Source organism: Echiichthys vipera, assembly GCF_963691815.1.
Source record: "Echiichthys vipera genome assembly, chromosome: 19".
NCBI classification, from domain to species: domain Eukaryota; kingdom Metazoa; phylum Chordata; class Actinopteri; order Perciformes; family Trachinidae; genus Echiichthys; species Echiichthys vipera.
The window spans coordinates 8,149,883-8,164,948 of NC_139844.1; the positions used below are offsets into that span (position 1 = coordinate 8,149,883).

General features: G+C 42.7%; 1 protein-coding gene across 1 annotated transcript in view; it reads right to left on the reverse strand.

Moving 5' to 3' along the window:
• galnt14 (UDP-N-acetyl-alpha-D-galactosamine:polypeptide N-acetylgalactosaminyltransferase 14 (GalNAc-T14)) overlaps positions 1–12,662 on the reverse strand; it is a 175,776-nt gene extending 163,114 nt beyond the window's left edge. Inside the window, exon 1 of the mRNA XM_083934659.1 lies at positions 12,334–12,662. Coding sequence (XP_083790785.1) covers positions 12,334–12,486 — 153 coding nt within the window. The 5' untranslated portion in view covers positions 12,487–12,662. The remainder of the gene's footprint in view (positions 1–12,333) is intronic.
• Between the last annotated feature and the right edge of the window lie 2,404 nt (positions 12,663–15,066).

Below are 15,066 nucleotides of genomic sequence, written 5' to 3' on the forward strand. Positions count from 1 at the left end.
GGAACACCACAGCAACACACATTAAACTTGAACATCCATCCATCTTCAACTGCTTGTCCCTGTCAGGACCGCGGGGAGCTGGAGCCGATCCCAGCTGACATTAGGTGTGAGGCGGGGTCCACCGTGGACAGGACACCGGTCTATCACAGGGCACATAGAGACAAACAGAGACAGACAACCATTCACACTCACGGGCAATTTAGAGTCATCAATTAACCTGCACGTCTTTGGGAGGACCTGGAAAAACCCACACAGACACGGGGAGAACACGCAAACTCCACACAGAAGGGCCCAGGCCGGGATTCAAACCAGGAACCCTCTTGCTGTGAGGAGACAGTGCTAACCACCACACCAACAATCCACAACCTGATTGAAAAAAACAGTAGGAGTAAAAATGTACAGGTAAAATAATAGTACAATACAAGTAAAAAGAGTCATAAATTGTCCAGGGCAGCTGAGTTAAAGTGACAGTGTGGTTCAGGCAGAGAATCAAAGCTCTACTCTCTCTCACACACACACACGCACACACACACACACACACACACACACACACACACACACACACACACACACACACACACACACACACACACACACACAAAGTATCTCCTGACTAGGGCTGCAGTTAAGCTGGGGAATTTGGGATATATTCGGAAATTGTGTCAATCAAATGTATAGCTTCACTAGTCTTGCTCTCTGGGCTCAAAAATAGTCCAGTGTTCTATAAATCGTCTGTGCATGTGATGGAGGAATGCACAGTGCATGTCAACACCTCTGCAGTTCCAATTTTGTAAATTCCAGGTTGAGTCGCGTTTATTCCCATTAATTCCCCTGCAAATATTTAGATAAACAATAATAAAGTAGCACTCATAAAGATTTGGATGGACACACACACACGCACGCACACACACACACACACACACACACACACAAACACACCTCATCAAGCATAATGATCAATGCAATCAAATCACTTAATCAGAAACTCCCTGAAACAAGCTCAACACACAAAGAACAGAAGCTCCAGAACCTGATAAATGATCTCACTGACATACTTTACTCTTCATCCAAACACACAACCTGATCTGTTCATGCAAACACCTGCTGGCAAGTCGCAGCAGGTTGTAACTGTCTGTTGCACATCATCTGTGTGCAGACATGAAACAAGACAAGGACAAAATCATCACTCTGTATTAGAGTCTGTGCATCTTTTGAATGGTAATTTAAATCTTGACTCTATACAAATGTCAGGTTCCATAGAAATACTTCAGATTTTTAAGCCAGGCAGATCTGAACCTGAGTAGGAACGTGAAAACGTGCACTAACACGGCCAAATTCTTCTCTTCAGCTCTGGTTGAGTTGCAGACTTCAAAATCAGTGGGAAAAAAAGAGACATTTTCAATTGATTTGTAATTTTGCCACCAGCCACCGATTCAGTCCTTCTCCGCCCCATGCAGTGCTCTGACATCATTGTAAATGAGTCGGCAAAGAGTTGGAAAGAGAAAAAAAGAACCACTGTAACATCATCAAGAGCCTCCATGCTGCTTTCGGATGTTTGTTTACACTGTTTTCTGGCTTGTTTGTGACGTCGGCCAAAAGAAAAAAAAAACGAAACACAGAAAGGCCGGAGTCTGCTGCATATTTTTAGCAGGTTTTCCTTCATTTGCACACAACAAAAACTCAAGAAGCCAAGAGTGAGTCGGGGTGTGACTGCAGTCAGCTGTAGTGTCAAGTGTTAATGCAGCACCAGAGCTGACAATCTGCTGAAACACATGGGTGGTTTTGGATCTCACTTAAGGCAGAATTCTCCATAAAGTAACTGTAATTTCTTGAACTGGATGATTTCTCATCATTTCCATCTGGTCCATCACAGCAAATCAGGCTTGAAACACCTGCCCACCTGCTTGGGATGGTTCACACTCATCCATTACACAGGGGGGAGAGAGAGAGAGAGAGAGAGAGAGAGAGAGAGAGAGAGAGAGAGAGAGAGAGAGAGAGAGAGAGAGAGAGAGAGAGGAGAGAGAGAGAGAGAGAGAGAGAGAGAGATGGGGGGCAGAGAGAGGCAGAGTGCCCTTCAGTATTCAACGAACCAACAGATTGTTTCCTCTCATGTTTTGACTTCTGAAGGCAGAAACTCCATAAAGATCCCCCGCCAACCAGCCTGAGGACACGGACACACTTCAACCAAGCTGCTTCAAAGGCTCTCTGAGAGAGAGAGTGTGTGTGTGTGTGTGTGTGTGTGTGTGTGTGTGTGTGTGTGTGTGTGTGTGTGTGTGTGTGTGTGTGTGTGTGTGTGTGTGTGTGTGTGTGTGTGTGTGTGTGTGTGTGTGTGTGTGTGTGTGTGTGTGTGTGTGGTTGTGTGTGTGTGTGTGTTCTCGCCGCTGTGCAAGAAATACCATTTTTCTTGTGTACACATGCAGATGAGGGTGTGATCCTGCATTAAAGCAGTTCTCTGTGCGCGCTGTGCGCGCTGTGCGCGCGTGCGCGCGTGCGTGTGTGTGCGTGCAAACAAGAGTACCGTTCCTTGTACAGGAAGTAGTCTTGCTAGGTAAACATGAGTGCAGCTAATCCTGTGAGAAATGGGAACTCTGCATTATCATTTGAATAGTGCACAGTGCCGACAAAACTACTGCTGACAAAACTAACACACATCCTCAGTCCTGGCTTAGACTCGCACATTATACACTGCATATATTGAGAACTGAAAGGAAAGATTGTTTTGTAAAGCCGTCAGAAACAACATCCGTATATGAACACAGGATCCTTCTGAAAAGAAATAACCACCTGCTGTTTGTTTCTGACATACTGAAGTTTTTATCCAGTGGCGGTTTTACATTAAGAAATCTCTGCACAGACTCACCTGCAAGCTGTCCAACACAACCACAGGCTACATTTACATGCACAATAATAATGTGATTATACCGCAATTAGGCCAATAATGGGGGTAAGAGCCCATGTTAACAGCATCTGATTGTCTGCAAGTATAAATAATCACAGGAACATATGTTGGTGTCTGGAGGAAGACTTTGCTTTTCCTAATTTTATTACCTGTTCTACCGTGCCAGTAGAAGTTTTTCCAAACCTTTTTTGTCTTTGTGAGATCAACTTGCATAATATACACAGAGCAAAAGATTGTTTGAGTAAGTTGAAAAAGTCAGTATGAAACTACACTTTAAAATGTAACTGTCATTCTATTTTTTAAACGGTGCCTTTTGTGTTCAGTTCAAATCATTTCCTTTTCATTAAATTCAACGTCCAAAGTGTTGTATTTTAGCACTTTTCACTGAAAGCAGCAGAAGAGCAGAACTGAGTACACTTCAATGTACGTGACGTCTCTGTGTTGTTGTCTTGTTGCGTGCAAATAATGGCATCTCAAACAAAGCAGCCGCTTTCAATCCGTTACAGTTTTAGTTGACCAAATCTTAATGTTCTGGAAACAGAACAGAAACAGGAATGCACAACAGGGACTTTTTGAGTTCCTGGAGCCCATTAGTTCCTAGTATTACTTGGTCAACAAGAGACACATGCGCCAGGACATATCAGGGCGAAGTCTACTGTACTCAACAATAGGTCCAACACAACACTGGGGACTGATCGTGTGAATGTTGACAGCCGTAACAAATGGTAAATGGTAAATGGACTTGTACTTATACGGCCCCTTTCTAGTCTTCTGACTACTCAAGGCACTTTCACAGTGCTGGTCACATTCAGCCATTCACACACACATTCACACTGATGGCAGTGGATCTAAATACCATCTAATCTAACCATTCACACCACATTTACACACCCATGAGCAGCCCAAGGACACTTCGACATGTGCACCGGGGGATCAAATCGCCGGACTCTTAAATGGAGGACGACCCACTCTTCCACTGAACAGATTACGCAGATTACGTTTTTTAAAGGTCCTCATATCTCAAACATCCTCATATCTCGCCCTTAAGGGAACAGCTCAACGTATTCTCATCAAAATGTTCGTATGATATCTTACGAAATGTAACTATCATTGTTTTATCCTGTGTGGGTCTGGTGTCCTCCTGATGTAATGTATTGTGCGGTGTGTCTTGTCTCTTCTATTTGTATTTTATTTATTTATTTAGTAGTATTTGTATTTTTACAATTTTTTTTTTTTTAGCAGCAACTACGGATGCAAATTAGCATCTTTGCTATAATCCGGCACTTTTACAGTGATATGTTGTTATCGTTGTTCATTAATGTGCACTGTCCCTAACAAATAAAGTATTGAACTGCTTAAAGCCATGGAAGCGGACTCTGACAGTGAAGTTTAGGCACCAAATCAACTTGGTTAGTATCCACCATCCCCACCTGCCACCCTTCACAGAGAGTAGCGTTCTTATCAGGCTGTTCTCATGCATTTTTCATACATATAACAATGAAAAGTAATGCACTGTAATTTGTGTGTATTGTTTTTGTTGTTTATATTCCATGTATTGAAAACAGGAGAAGTAGTATAAAGCGGTGACTCTCCACTTAAGGAGACTGTCACCCGGGCGATCGAAGCTTGTTTCCCGCTGACGTTCATGTCCCACATACTAAACCAACCTAGGACCGCCCCCAAATAGTCGACCAAGCACTGGTCGACCAAAAAAATCATTAGCAGACCAAAATTGAATTAGTCCATTGGTCGCAGGAAAAAAACAAACATTTGGAGCTGTGTCTTAGGTCAAAATTAGGTGAAAACTCTATGTGACTGGAGGCTGGAGGGCTTTTAATTTGAAGGGCCAGATGCAGGACGTCGTGACACTCACTCACCGTCAGTGTTTTTTCTTTTAACATGGCAGCTCCCTTTGCTGTACATCGCTTAGACAGTTAATAATAAATAGCCAATCATGTTGGGAAAGACGTCTAAAATATGGGACCACTCTGAAGAGAACAAGGACGACCCCGAGGAGGTCACATGCTAACTTTGCAAGAAAAACTTCACCTCGTCCACAACGAACATGACCTACCACCTTAAACATGTAAGTGACGTTAGACGAACATGACCTACCACCTTAAACATGTAAGTAACGTTAGACGAACATGACCTCCCACCTTAAACATGTAAGTAACGTTAGACGAACATGACCTACCACATTAAACATGTAAGTGACGTTAGACGAACATGACCTACCACCTTAAACATGTAAGTAACGTTAGATGAACATGACCTACCACCTTAAACATGTAAGTAACGTTAGACGAACATGACCTACCACGTTAAACATGTAAGTAACGTTAGACGAACATGACCTACCACCTTAAACATGTAAGTAACGTTAGACGAACATGACCTACCACCTTAAAACATGTAAGTAACGTTAGATGAACATGACCTACCACCTTAAACATGTAAGTAACGTTAGACGAACATGACCTACCACCCTAAACATGTAAGTAACGTTAGACGAACATGACCTACCACCTTAAACATGTAAGTGACGTAAGACGAACATGACCTACCACCTTAAACATGTAAGTAACGTTAGATGAACATGACCTACCACCTTAAACATGCAAGTAACGTTAGACGAACATGACCTACTACCTTAAACATGTAAGTGACGTTAGACGAACATGACCTACCACCTTAAACATGTAAGTAACGTTAGACGAACATGAGCTCCCACCTTAACATGTAAGTAACGTTAGACGAACATGACCTACCACCTTAAACATGTAAGTAACGTTAGACGAACATGACCTACCACCTTAAACATGTTAGTAACGTTAGCTGAACATGACCTACCACCTTAAACATGTAAGTAACGTTAGACGAACATGACCTAACACCTTAAACATGTAAGTGACGTTAGATGAACATGACCTCCCACCTTAAACATGTAAGTAACGTTAGATGAACATGACCTACCACCTTAAACATGTAAGTAACATTAGACGAACATGACCTACCACCTCTAACATGTAAGTTACGTTAGATGAACATGCCCTACCACCTTAAACATGTAAGTAACGTTAGATGAACATGACCTACCACCTTAAACATGTAATTAACGTTAGATGAACATGACCTACCACCTTAAACATGTAATTAACGTTAGATGAACATGACCTACCACCTTAAACATGTAATTAACGTTAGACGAACATGACCTACCACCTTAAACATGTAATTAACGTTAGATGAACATGACCTACCACCTTAAACATGTAAGTAACGTTAGATGAACATGACCTACCACCTTAAACATGTAAGTAACGTTAGACAAACATGACCTACCACCTTAAACATGTAAGTTATGTTAGACGAACATGACCTAACACCTTAAACATGTAAGCAACGTTAGACGAACATGACCTACCACCTTAAACATGTAAGTAACGTTAGACGAACATGACCTACCACCTTAAACATGTAATTAACGTTAGATGAACATGACCTCCCACCTTAAACATGTAAGTAACGTTAGATGAACATGACCTACCACCTTAAACATGTAAGTAACGTTAGACGGACATGACCTCCCACCTTAAACATGTAAGTAACGTTAGATGAACATGACCTACCACCTTAACGTGTAAGTAACATTAGACGAACATGACCTACCACCTTAAACATGTAGGTAACGTTAGGCGAACATGAATTTGCCGGTGTCATAAACAGGCAGCAGACTTACAGCCCGGGGCTGTACACACTTGTAAAATAATGGTTATTAATTTTGTTACATTATGTTATTCAGTCCCTGAGGCTATACTGGGGGTGTGTATATAAATATATATATATATATATATATATATATACACAGTATATATGTGTCGATTAGTCGACTAATCACTCTAAATGATGACCTCTGGTTGACCAAGAAAATCCTTGGTCGGGGGCAGCCCTAACCAAACTACAACCTTTTTTGTGCAGAACTTTTGGTAGGATATTGTAAGAACCTGTTCATGAAAATACCTCAATCTTATACTAAATCACCTGATTTCTTCTTTGCTCAGGATATAATTTCTACAGTAATACATACAGTACCTGGATTACATACAAATTACGTGCACTACGTATCGTAGTTAAATGTACGAAAAATGAGAAGAGCCTTGACAACTAGCAGTTATTTCCGGTCTGGGATTGCCAGCACACAGCTCTCACCCCATTATGTGAAATATTGTTTTTGCATGGCCACATTCACTCACATGCACACACCGTTGGACCGTCTCACACACAGGAGCGTGACTTTGTTCTCTGCTCAGGACGCCATTACTCCACTATATCTTCACATAGAAAATTGTTTGCTGTTGTTCTGAATATAGAGTACAGTGCCTATAAATTAAAGATATATCACTGAGCAGCCTGCTTTTTATTATGTTCCGCACAGCCCACAAACACCTTCCAGACAAACTCCGGTTTGCTTCAAATGTTTGTCTAATTAGAAGTATATCATTTCCCTGATCCTGTTCTAACACGTTTGAATAATATACCACTGCACCAGAAGGACCCAATTTAGATTTCTTTTTTCGTGATAGGAACAGACTGTGTGCATGGTAATGATAATACCATACGGACTGTACCTGCTGACAGATCTCACAGTTTTAGACTGGGTGTGAAAAACTGTAGGATTAAATTGGCAAGTCTGTATCTGGCATGGGTATTAGGTGTGTTACATTGTGTGTCCTGACTTGAAATGATACACACATACTGAATGAGAGATTCTCTCATTAGTTTGTAGGCTCAAATCTCACAGAACAAGTCCACACAAGACAAGACCGTGTTTTTTTTTCTTCTTCTTCTTCATCTCGGCTAAGTGGTTGCAGCTGTTTCTACTCCTTCCACTTTAATTACATTTCGGATTTCCCATCTGAGGCATTTATCTGGTCAACTTACAATGAGAGCAGCAGCAGATTAAGATGCATGAATTATCCACCATTTGAAAAGCACCTCCCACTCATAACAAAAAATAAACAATTGTTGATGTTTTAACAGCTTTGTTGACACATAAGTATTATATTTTTATTGACTGGCTTCTCTATATCTAACAAATATTGGATTATGGCTCATTTTGTAAATTGATTCATTCATTCATCTTCAACCGCTTATCCCGGGGTCGGGGTCGCGGGGGTGCTGGAGCCGATCCCAGCTGACATCGGGCGTGAGGCGGGGTACACCCTGGACAGGACGCCAGTCTATCACAGGGCAAATAGAGACGTACAGAGACAGACAACCGTTCACACCGACGGGCAATTTCAGAGTTATCAATTAACCTAACACGTGCACGTCTTTGGACTGTGGGAGGAAACCGGAGAACCCGGAGGAAACCTCAATTTAAACTAACCTCAATGTCACCTGACCAGCCCCAGATGTGCCCTTCCTTACCCACTAAAGGGCACTGCAGAGAACAGCTGACCCCTTCACCTGCCCTCCCCGCTGCTCCCTGGAGCAATCAGACCCAGTATGTGCAGAACTTCTGCCAGACTGTTGCCTCAGTGGCTCGTTATGCCTGCTTGTTCTGGTGAACCAGTGCCTCTTTATATAAATGCTTTGTTTGGTTTTGTTTGTCTCATACTGAGAAACAATATAGTCTACAGTCTACAGCTGAATTACTGTGGTGGCTCTGTGAGGCTGTACGTGTCCACGTTCACCAATTAAACATACTAATTAGCTCTAAATACAAAGGCTGAGGTTTTGATTTTCAACGCAACAGTTCACCCGATTGTCTTCACACTTTGTGGGCGTATAGTTGCAGAGGAGCCAAGGAAGTGCAGTGTGCAGCGAACTACGGGACATATTTATTAGTAGCGCATTATGTACACACTGTGTAGTGTATTGAGAGGGGGACACTTGACTGTTACACCACCCAACGGCGTGCTGGGTGCATTCAAGAACAGATGAAGAAAGACAGACTGACTTGTTTCCTGGAAATAGCCTGGTCCCAAATAGCTAGCTGTTAGCAAATGATGCGTACACTCTATCATTGGGGGACGCACCTATGTTGTTTGAGTCCTCACCCAGAAAGCTGCAAGCAGCAATACTGGAGGTCACAACTGGCCCGCTCCTAACAGACACGTCTTGAACGGACACTGTCCTGAAGTTGAAGTTGGACACATTTTTTTTTTTTTAATAAATGGTGCTGAATGACATGTTAAGGAATCCATGATTAGAATTCCACATGAAGATTACAAAGTTTCATAGCAATAAATCCTGGCTGTTGGTGGTACTAGATGAAAAATCCAGAGAGAAGTCAGAGGGTGTCATCCTCTCGGGACCATGAATGTCTGCACAACACTTCGAGGCAATATGTATTGAGATATTTCCCTCCGGATGACAACATTTTTACGACACTATATCTGTGCATTGTGAGTTTGTCGCTCTATAACCACCACGATGCAACAGATCACACATGAACTGAAACACACAGACATGTGTTTGACTGCAGGTGGTCTTACAGTAATGTGTATTTATACTGTTCACCCACACCTTTCAGAAAGCTCTCATTCCGTTTGCATTTGCATTTTACATTTCAGCCATTGAACTGATTACCTGACTTGCCAGATGGTTCGTTACATAGAACCATCTGAGAAGCCATTGGAATCTGTTTGGAAAAGGTCACGCACTTTCAAAACATACCCGGCAGGTAATTGGCTCAACCGTGTCTATCACAGACTGCAAAGTCCATAGGGAGGAGAGTAAAAACCTTCAGTGTCGTTCTCTTCTTTCAGCGGAGAAATACTCTCCGGTTCTGATGAAACTAATGCTACAGCATCTACGATAAACTCTTTAAGAGCCGCCATTTTGTACTGAACATGTCAGAGATGCTCATTTCCAAAGTGACTTACACTGAGAAGTACTACAGAGTAAGCTTCAGTTCATAGACCACCTGCTTTACAAACAACCAATAAGGAGCTCAGAGGTCACACAACCTGTTCTCATCCCAATCCGTCACAAACTGCCCTTGTGTCAGGACCCTCTGGCCTCACTTGTCAAAGCCCTAGGTAGCCCTGCCCGTAAAAACACATGACACTTGTTGTTTTAAACACAGTGAACACTTTGTTTATAATGCAAACTTACATGAAACTTTGGTTAGGTTTAGGCAACAAAACAATTTAGTCAGGGTTAGGGTTAGGGGGTTAGGGGGTTAGGGAGTTAGGGTTAGGGTTAGGGGGTTAGGGTTAGGGTTAGGGGTTAGGGTTAGGGTTAGGGTTAGGGGGTTAGGGTTAGGGTTAGGGTTAGGGTTAGGGGGTTAGGGTTAGGGTTAGGGTTAGGAAAAGACTGTGGGTGCCTCCTTCCTTACACAGACTTTGGTGCTCTTAATCCCGGAGCACTTACTCTGAGCATCACCAAGGACAGGTTTACAGTTGAAAGCCCGGTGCGCCGAGGGCCGTGACAAAACAGCGTTATCTGATGCTCTGGGGATGAGAACGGCTGGGTCACACAACATGCGGTTGATCAACAGAATGAATAATCCTGCGAGGCCGTATGGAGGAAACCATAAGCCGAGCGGAGAGCCAGCACATTTTACACGCAGCATTTATGCTTTTCTGTTGTCTCTACATTAACACTTTGACACAGACTGCTGAGTCTGGGTGTTTAGTGGAGGAGCTGAATATGCAGTAGCCCACACTCACACGCACACAAATGCTCTGCACACACATTGATACAGTGGTCTCTCCATCTAAAAAAATCTTCTGTTTTGATTCCTTGTAGATATTCATTCAATTCATGCCATGAAAGAACATTGAACTGGGTTGTGTTTGGTTTGTAGTGTAAGGAGTGACTCTTAAATAAAACAAGTAAGCTTTGTTATTTAAATAAGTGGCAGCAGAAAACGCTGCTAACCTTCATGGGTGAGAGCTCACTCACTCTTTATAAAAACTCCCCTACTATATTCCAGTATCTGGCTAATGATGCCTGCAGTTGCAAAGACTGACTTCACGGATTCCTATTAAATATTAGTCCAACACTGAGTATAAGATACAAAATATAAAACTACGCCAAATATAACAAAATAATAGCTGTGTAAAAGAATAAAGTATCCAGTACTGGAAGAAAGTGGAGCCAGAAGTGTAATATGGTTGAAGTTATTGCATAGTTGCATTATTGCAATTAAAAATCGGGATATAGTGTCTGTAATGCAAATGTGGGGTTTATACCACTATATAATGCACAATGTGTGGGGTTTATACTATATATTTATGTCCTCTCGTCTCACAATATTGCTATATGTAAAGTGTTTCTTGAACATGTGGACTGTTCCAGGATGTCTGGTTAGTGTTGGTGTGTGTGTAGAAGTTAATGTGTGCTTGTAGTTCAATAAAACAAGGTAAGAGAGGCACGATCAATACGATTTATCCCACCAACCACAGTTAACACCCTGCAGGTCTTTTGCATAACAGACATCCTGCAGTGCACACCGGGTGCAGACACCAAGCTGGGGTCGAAAATGAACCTAATTATCTTCAAAAAGGAGGCAGAGCAATCGGATCAGGATTTTATACACGGATAAGAGCCCCTGTGGTGGATGTATGGGTATATTATTAGGAAATACAATGTTGAGCAGCCGCTAAAGAGGAATATTGTAAAAATAAATATGAATATCCTGTGATGGCATGGGAGCTAAATGCTCACTGATACAAGTATAAAATGAGAGAAAATACAATTCAAAGTTACAACATAGCAGCTTTTCTGCAGTTTACATTGGGAGGAAAATGTACATTTATTATATTTTTATTAATATAACCAGCCTACATTTCAGAAGAAAAGGGTTGTTCTTGTTACTCCTCTGGATTACTTACAGATTAAAGATTCATCTTCAAAACATGAAAAGGTCTCATCAAATATGAATCCCTGTAATTGAACCTCCTCATTAGTGCTGATTAGCTGCACAGAAAACCACATGCAACAATTACAGGCAGATGCATTAACACCCATTACTCACATCCGTCAGTGGACATACAGGTTACTGGCAATTTGTCTCATTTAACTCAGTTTCACATACAGGAGTGTTTCCTTTGTGGTGATGCAACATTTACGCAAGACTTTTGAATACTTTTCCCAGCACTGGATCATAAACTATATGGATGTAAACGCCATAAAAGAACCACTGCTGTCACTGTAAACTCAGAGTGGATGCACTCCAGGACATTATGGGTTTATATTATCTATAAGAGATAATAGCCACAGCCACACTGCAAGTCCTCACATGGATGTGCTTTCTTCTCAACGCACGCACGCACGCACACAGACACACACACACACACACACACACACACACACACACACACACACACACACACACACACACACACACACACAGACACACACACACACACACACACACACACACCCACACACAGCAGGTCGTAGTAAAACTCCTTCACCTGGTTGTCTGCTGTCTCTCCGCCTCCTCCAGCTCCTGCGCCGGTACCGAGCTCCGGCAGCTTCCTCCGACTCAACACCAGCAGGTAAACCAGCGCCCCCAGCCACACCAGCACCGCCACGGCCACCGCCAGCTTCCGACAGAGACGCTTCATTTTCCGGTCAGGAGGAGCCGGGGGCGCCCGCTGCCCGGCTGCTGTCAGAATCCCATTTTACAGAAGAGAGAAAACAAATAAAACAAGCAGACTGAGCCGGACTACCTCCACTAACTAACGCGCACAAGTGAGTCCGGTCCCACTGACGGTGAAACACTGACTAAAGAGCGCGCACTCTCTCTCTCTCACACACACACACAGACACACACACACACACACACTCTCTAACTCACTGGGGCTCGAGCGCTTCCCTGACATGCCTGACAGCCGTCTGCGCGTGCATGTGTGTCTGTGTGACAGTGTGTTTCCTGAAGGAGTCCTGGACCCTCCTGAAGGTTTGAATCGGAGAGCATGGAGCTCCACCTGCCGACACCATCAACTACTCCAGTAAAGTAGACTGGGATAGAAGTATTGGGTTCTTTGGGTTTCTTTTCTCATTTTGGGGGCTGGAGTGTAACCTCTGCCCTGGGCTGGTATGTTATAGTTGTGTTATAGTCTCTCTCTGTTGTTGAATGTTTTTACCTTTGAATAAAACATTTTAAAGATTTGATCAAATAAAAAGAAAAGAATTGTCAGAGAAGACGGAGAATTACATAGAAGACAAATAAAGCAATTAAGTGAGCAAGACCATCAAAAAGATGAATCAAAAATGAAAATATTGATGTTGTTGCAGCCTTTCACAAAAGTCAAGAATAATGGTGAAACTCCACGGGCTGCATAAGTGGCAAAACGCATTTCTGCAGCAAACACCTGCAGCAGAGCGAGCCAGTTCTATCCAGCTGAAGCATCATTTGGAGATTTTTTGGGAAGGGGCGAAAATACCGGTTGCTGATTGGATAAACCATCTGTCTACCGGGCCAAATCAACCAATCAGATCAACAAAGCATATGGCGTACAGAGTGTCGAGGCGAAGCTCGGAAAGTAAACAACATGTCGGTAAATTATATTTGCCCTTTCAGAGAAGGAATACTCTCTAATTCTGATCAAGCTCGCTCCATAGCTGCGCTCATCTCATCCGCAGAAGCCGCCATGTTGTTTACACTGAACAGTCGCTTCTCGTTGGGTCACATTTAAACCCGCCTCAAAACCAATTTCAAATTTTCTCCCTCGCACCTTACCAGACTGATCTGCGAGAAAGATACAACGGAGTTCACGAGATCAGGATGGTCTCACGAGGCTAACGTGAGGCGCCGCAGCTTCCAAACCTGCAGAGCCACCTGCATTAAAACCCAACATGCACACGTCACACTGCAGACGGAGGTAGGTCGGGTGAAACACCGGAAGATGTCCCGTGCGTCCTTGTAGTTACAATCGAACACGCTTACTTTAACCCCACCCACAATCTTTTACAAACCAAGTGGTTTTGTTTCCACATCTAAACATATAGGTCAGTGTGAGTTCACGACCTAATCAACGTGTTCCACGTGTTGAAAACAGCGACCAGGAGCGTTGTGCTTTCCTGCACAGGGCTAGGGTCCCGCAAAACTCCTGATACGTAAATTCATTTTCCTACTTAAAATACAAGTAGAACGTTCTGTTTTGCCTTTCTTTCTGCCTCTTCTCACGGACATCGACCTGAATAAACATGTTCACACTCTCTGGTGGAGGTAACGCAATTCCCTCACTCTCCATCGCGTGAATTGATGATGTCTTTTCTTGCATTTGGGTCCCAGGGAGATATCTTATTTCTCTTTAAAGTCTTAAGTTTGAAAAGTTTGGGAACCCCTCCTGTAGAGTGAAATCAGAACCCCCCACCCCAGAGGAGAACAGTCATTTCAATACCTGTCACTCAAAGACCACTGTGTCCATTTGATTATAACCAAAATCTAAATCAACATTAGCCATGTATGAGCTCAATAACACAATAAATGTCCAAACAGGTGTTTAATGGATGGTAAAAGAAGAATATACAATGCTGATGTTGACACACACCAGGTGAATGATTTCTACAGATGTTTTACTACGTTAACATTGATCCAGGGTTTTTTTTCTATGCGTTATCTAGAATAGTGCATCAGATGAAGCCCTTGTCTCAGGTGGTTTTCTGTCCATGCACAGTGGCTAAAATGAACCCAGTGTTGCCAGTGATTTCCAGTGTGCACACTGAGAGAAAAGGAGGAGAAAGACATGTAAAAATATGCCTAATAGGTGAGAGAAAGGAGAAAAGGGAGATGAAGAGAAGGAAAAGATGGAGGAGGACGAGAGTTGTTTACTGTCGCAGTCACATGAACAATGACGAGAAGAAAACTCTCCGTTATCACACATTTGATCTCAATGACTGACGCTGGTTCCCCCTCAGCGTCGTTAATTCAAACACAGAACAAAACTAAACCTGATCCTTCTTCTTACAGTATGAGAGTGGTGACACCTGAGGAGAAACATCTTCACTGTCTTAGACTGCCACCTAGTGTTTAGGCAGAGTAACTGTCCTTTCTCTTGTGTGTGGAGCATTAAACCTCAACACGAATCATCACTACTCTAAAACTACACATTCAAACACGTCTGGTGACTCTTTAGCAGCGGCGGAAGAAGTATTCAGATACTTAAAAGGAAAGTAGCAATACCACAGTGTGGGAAACA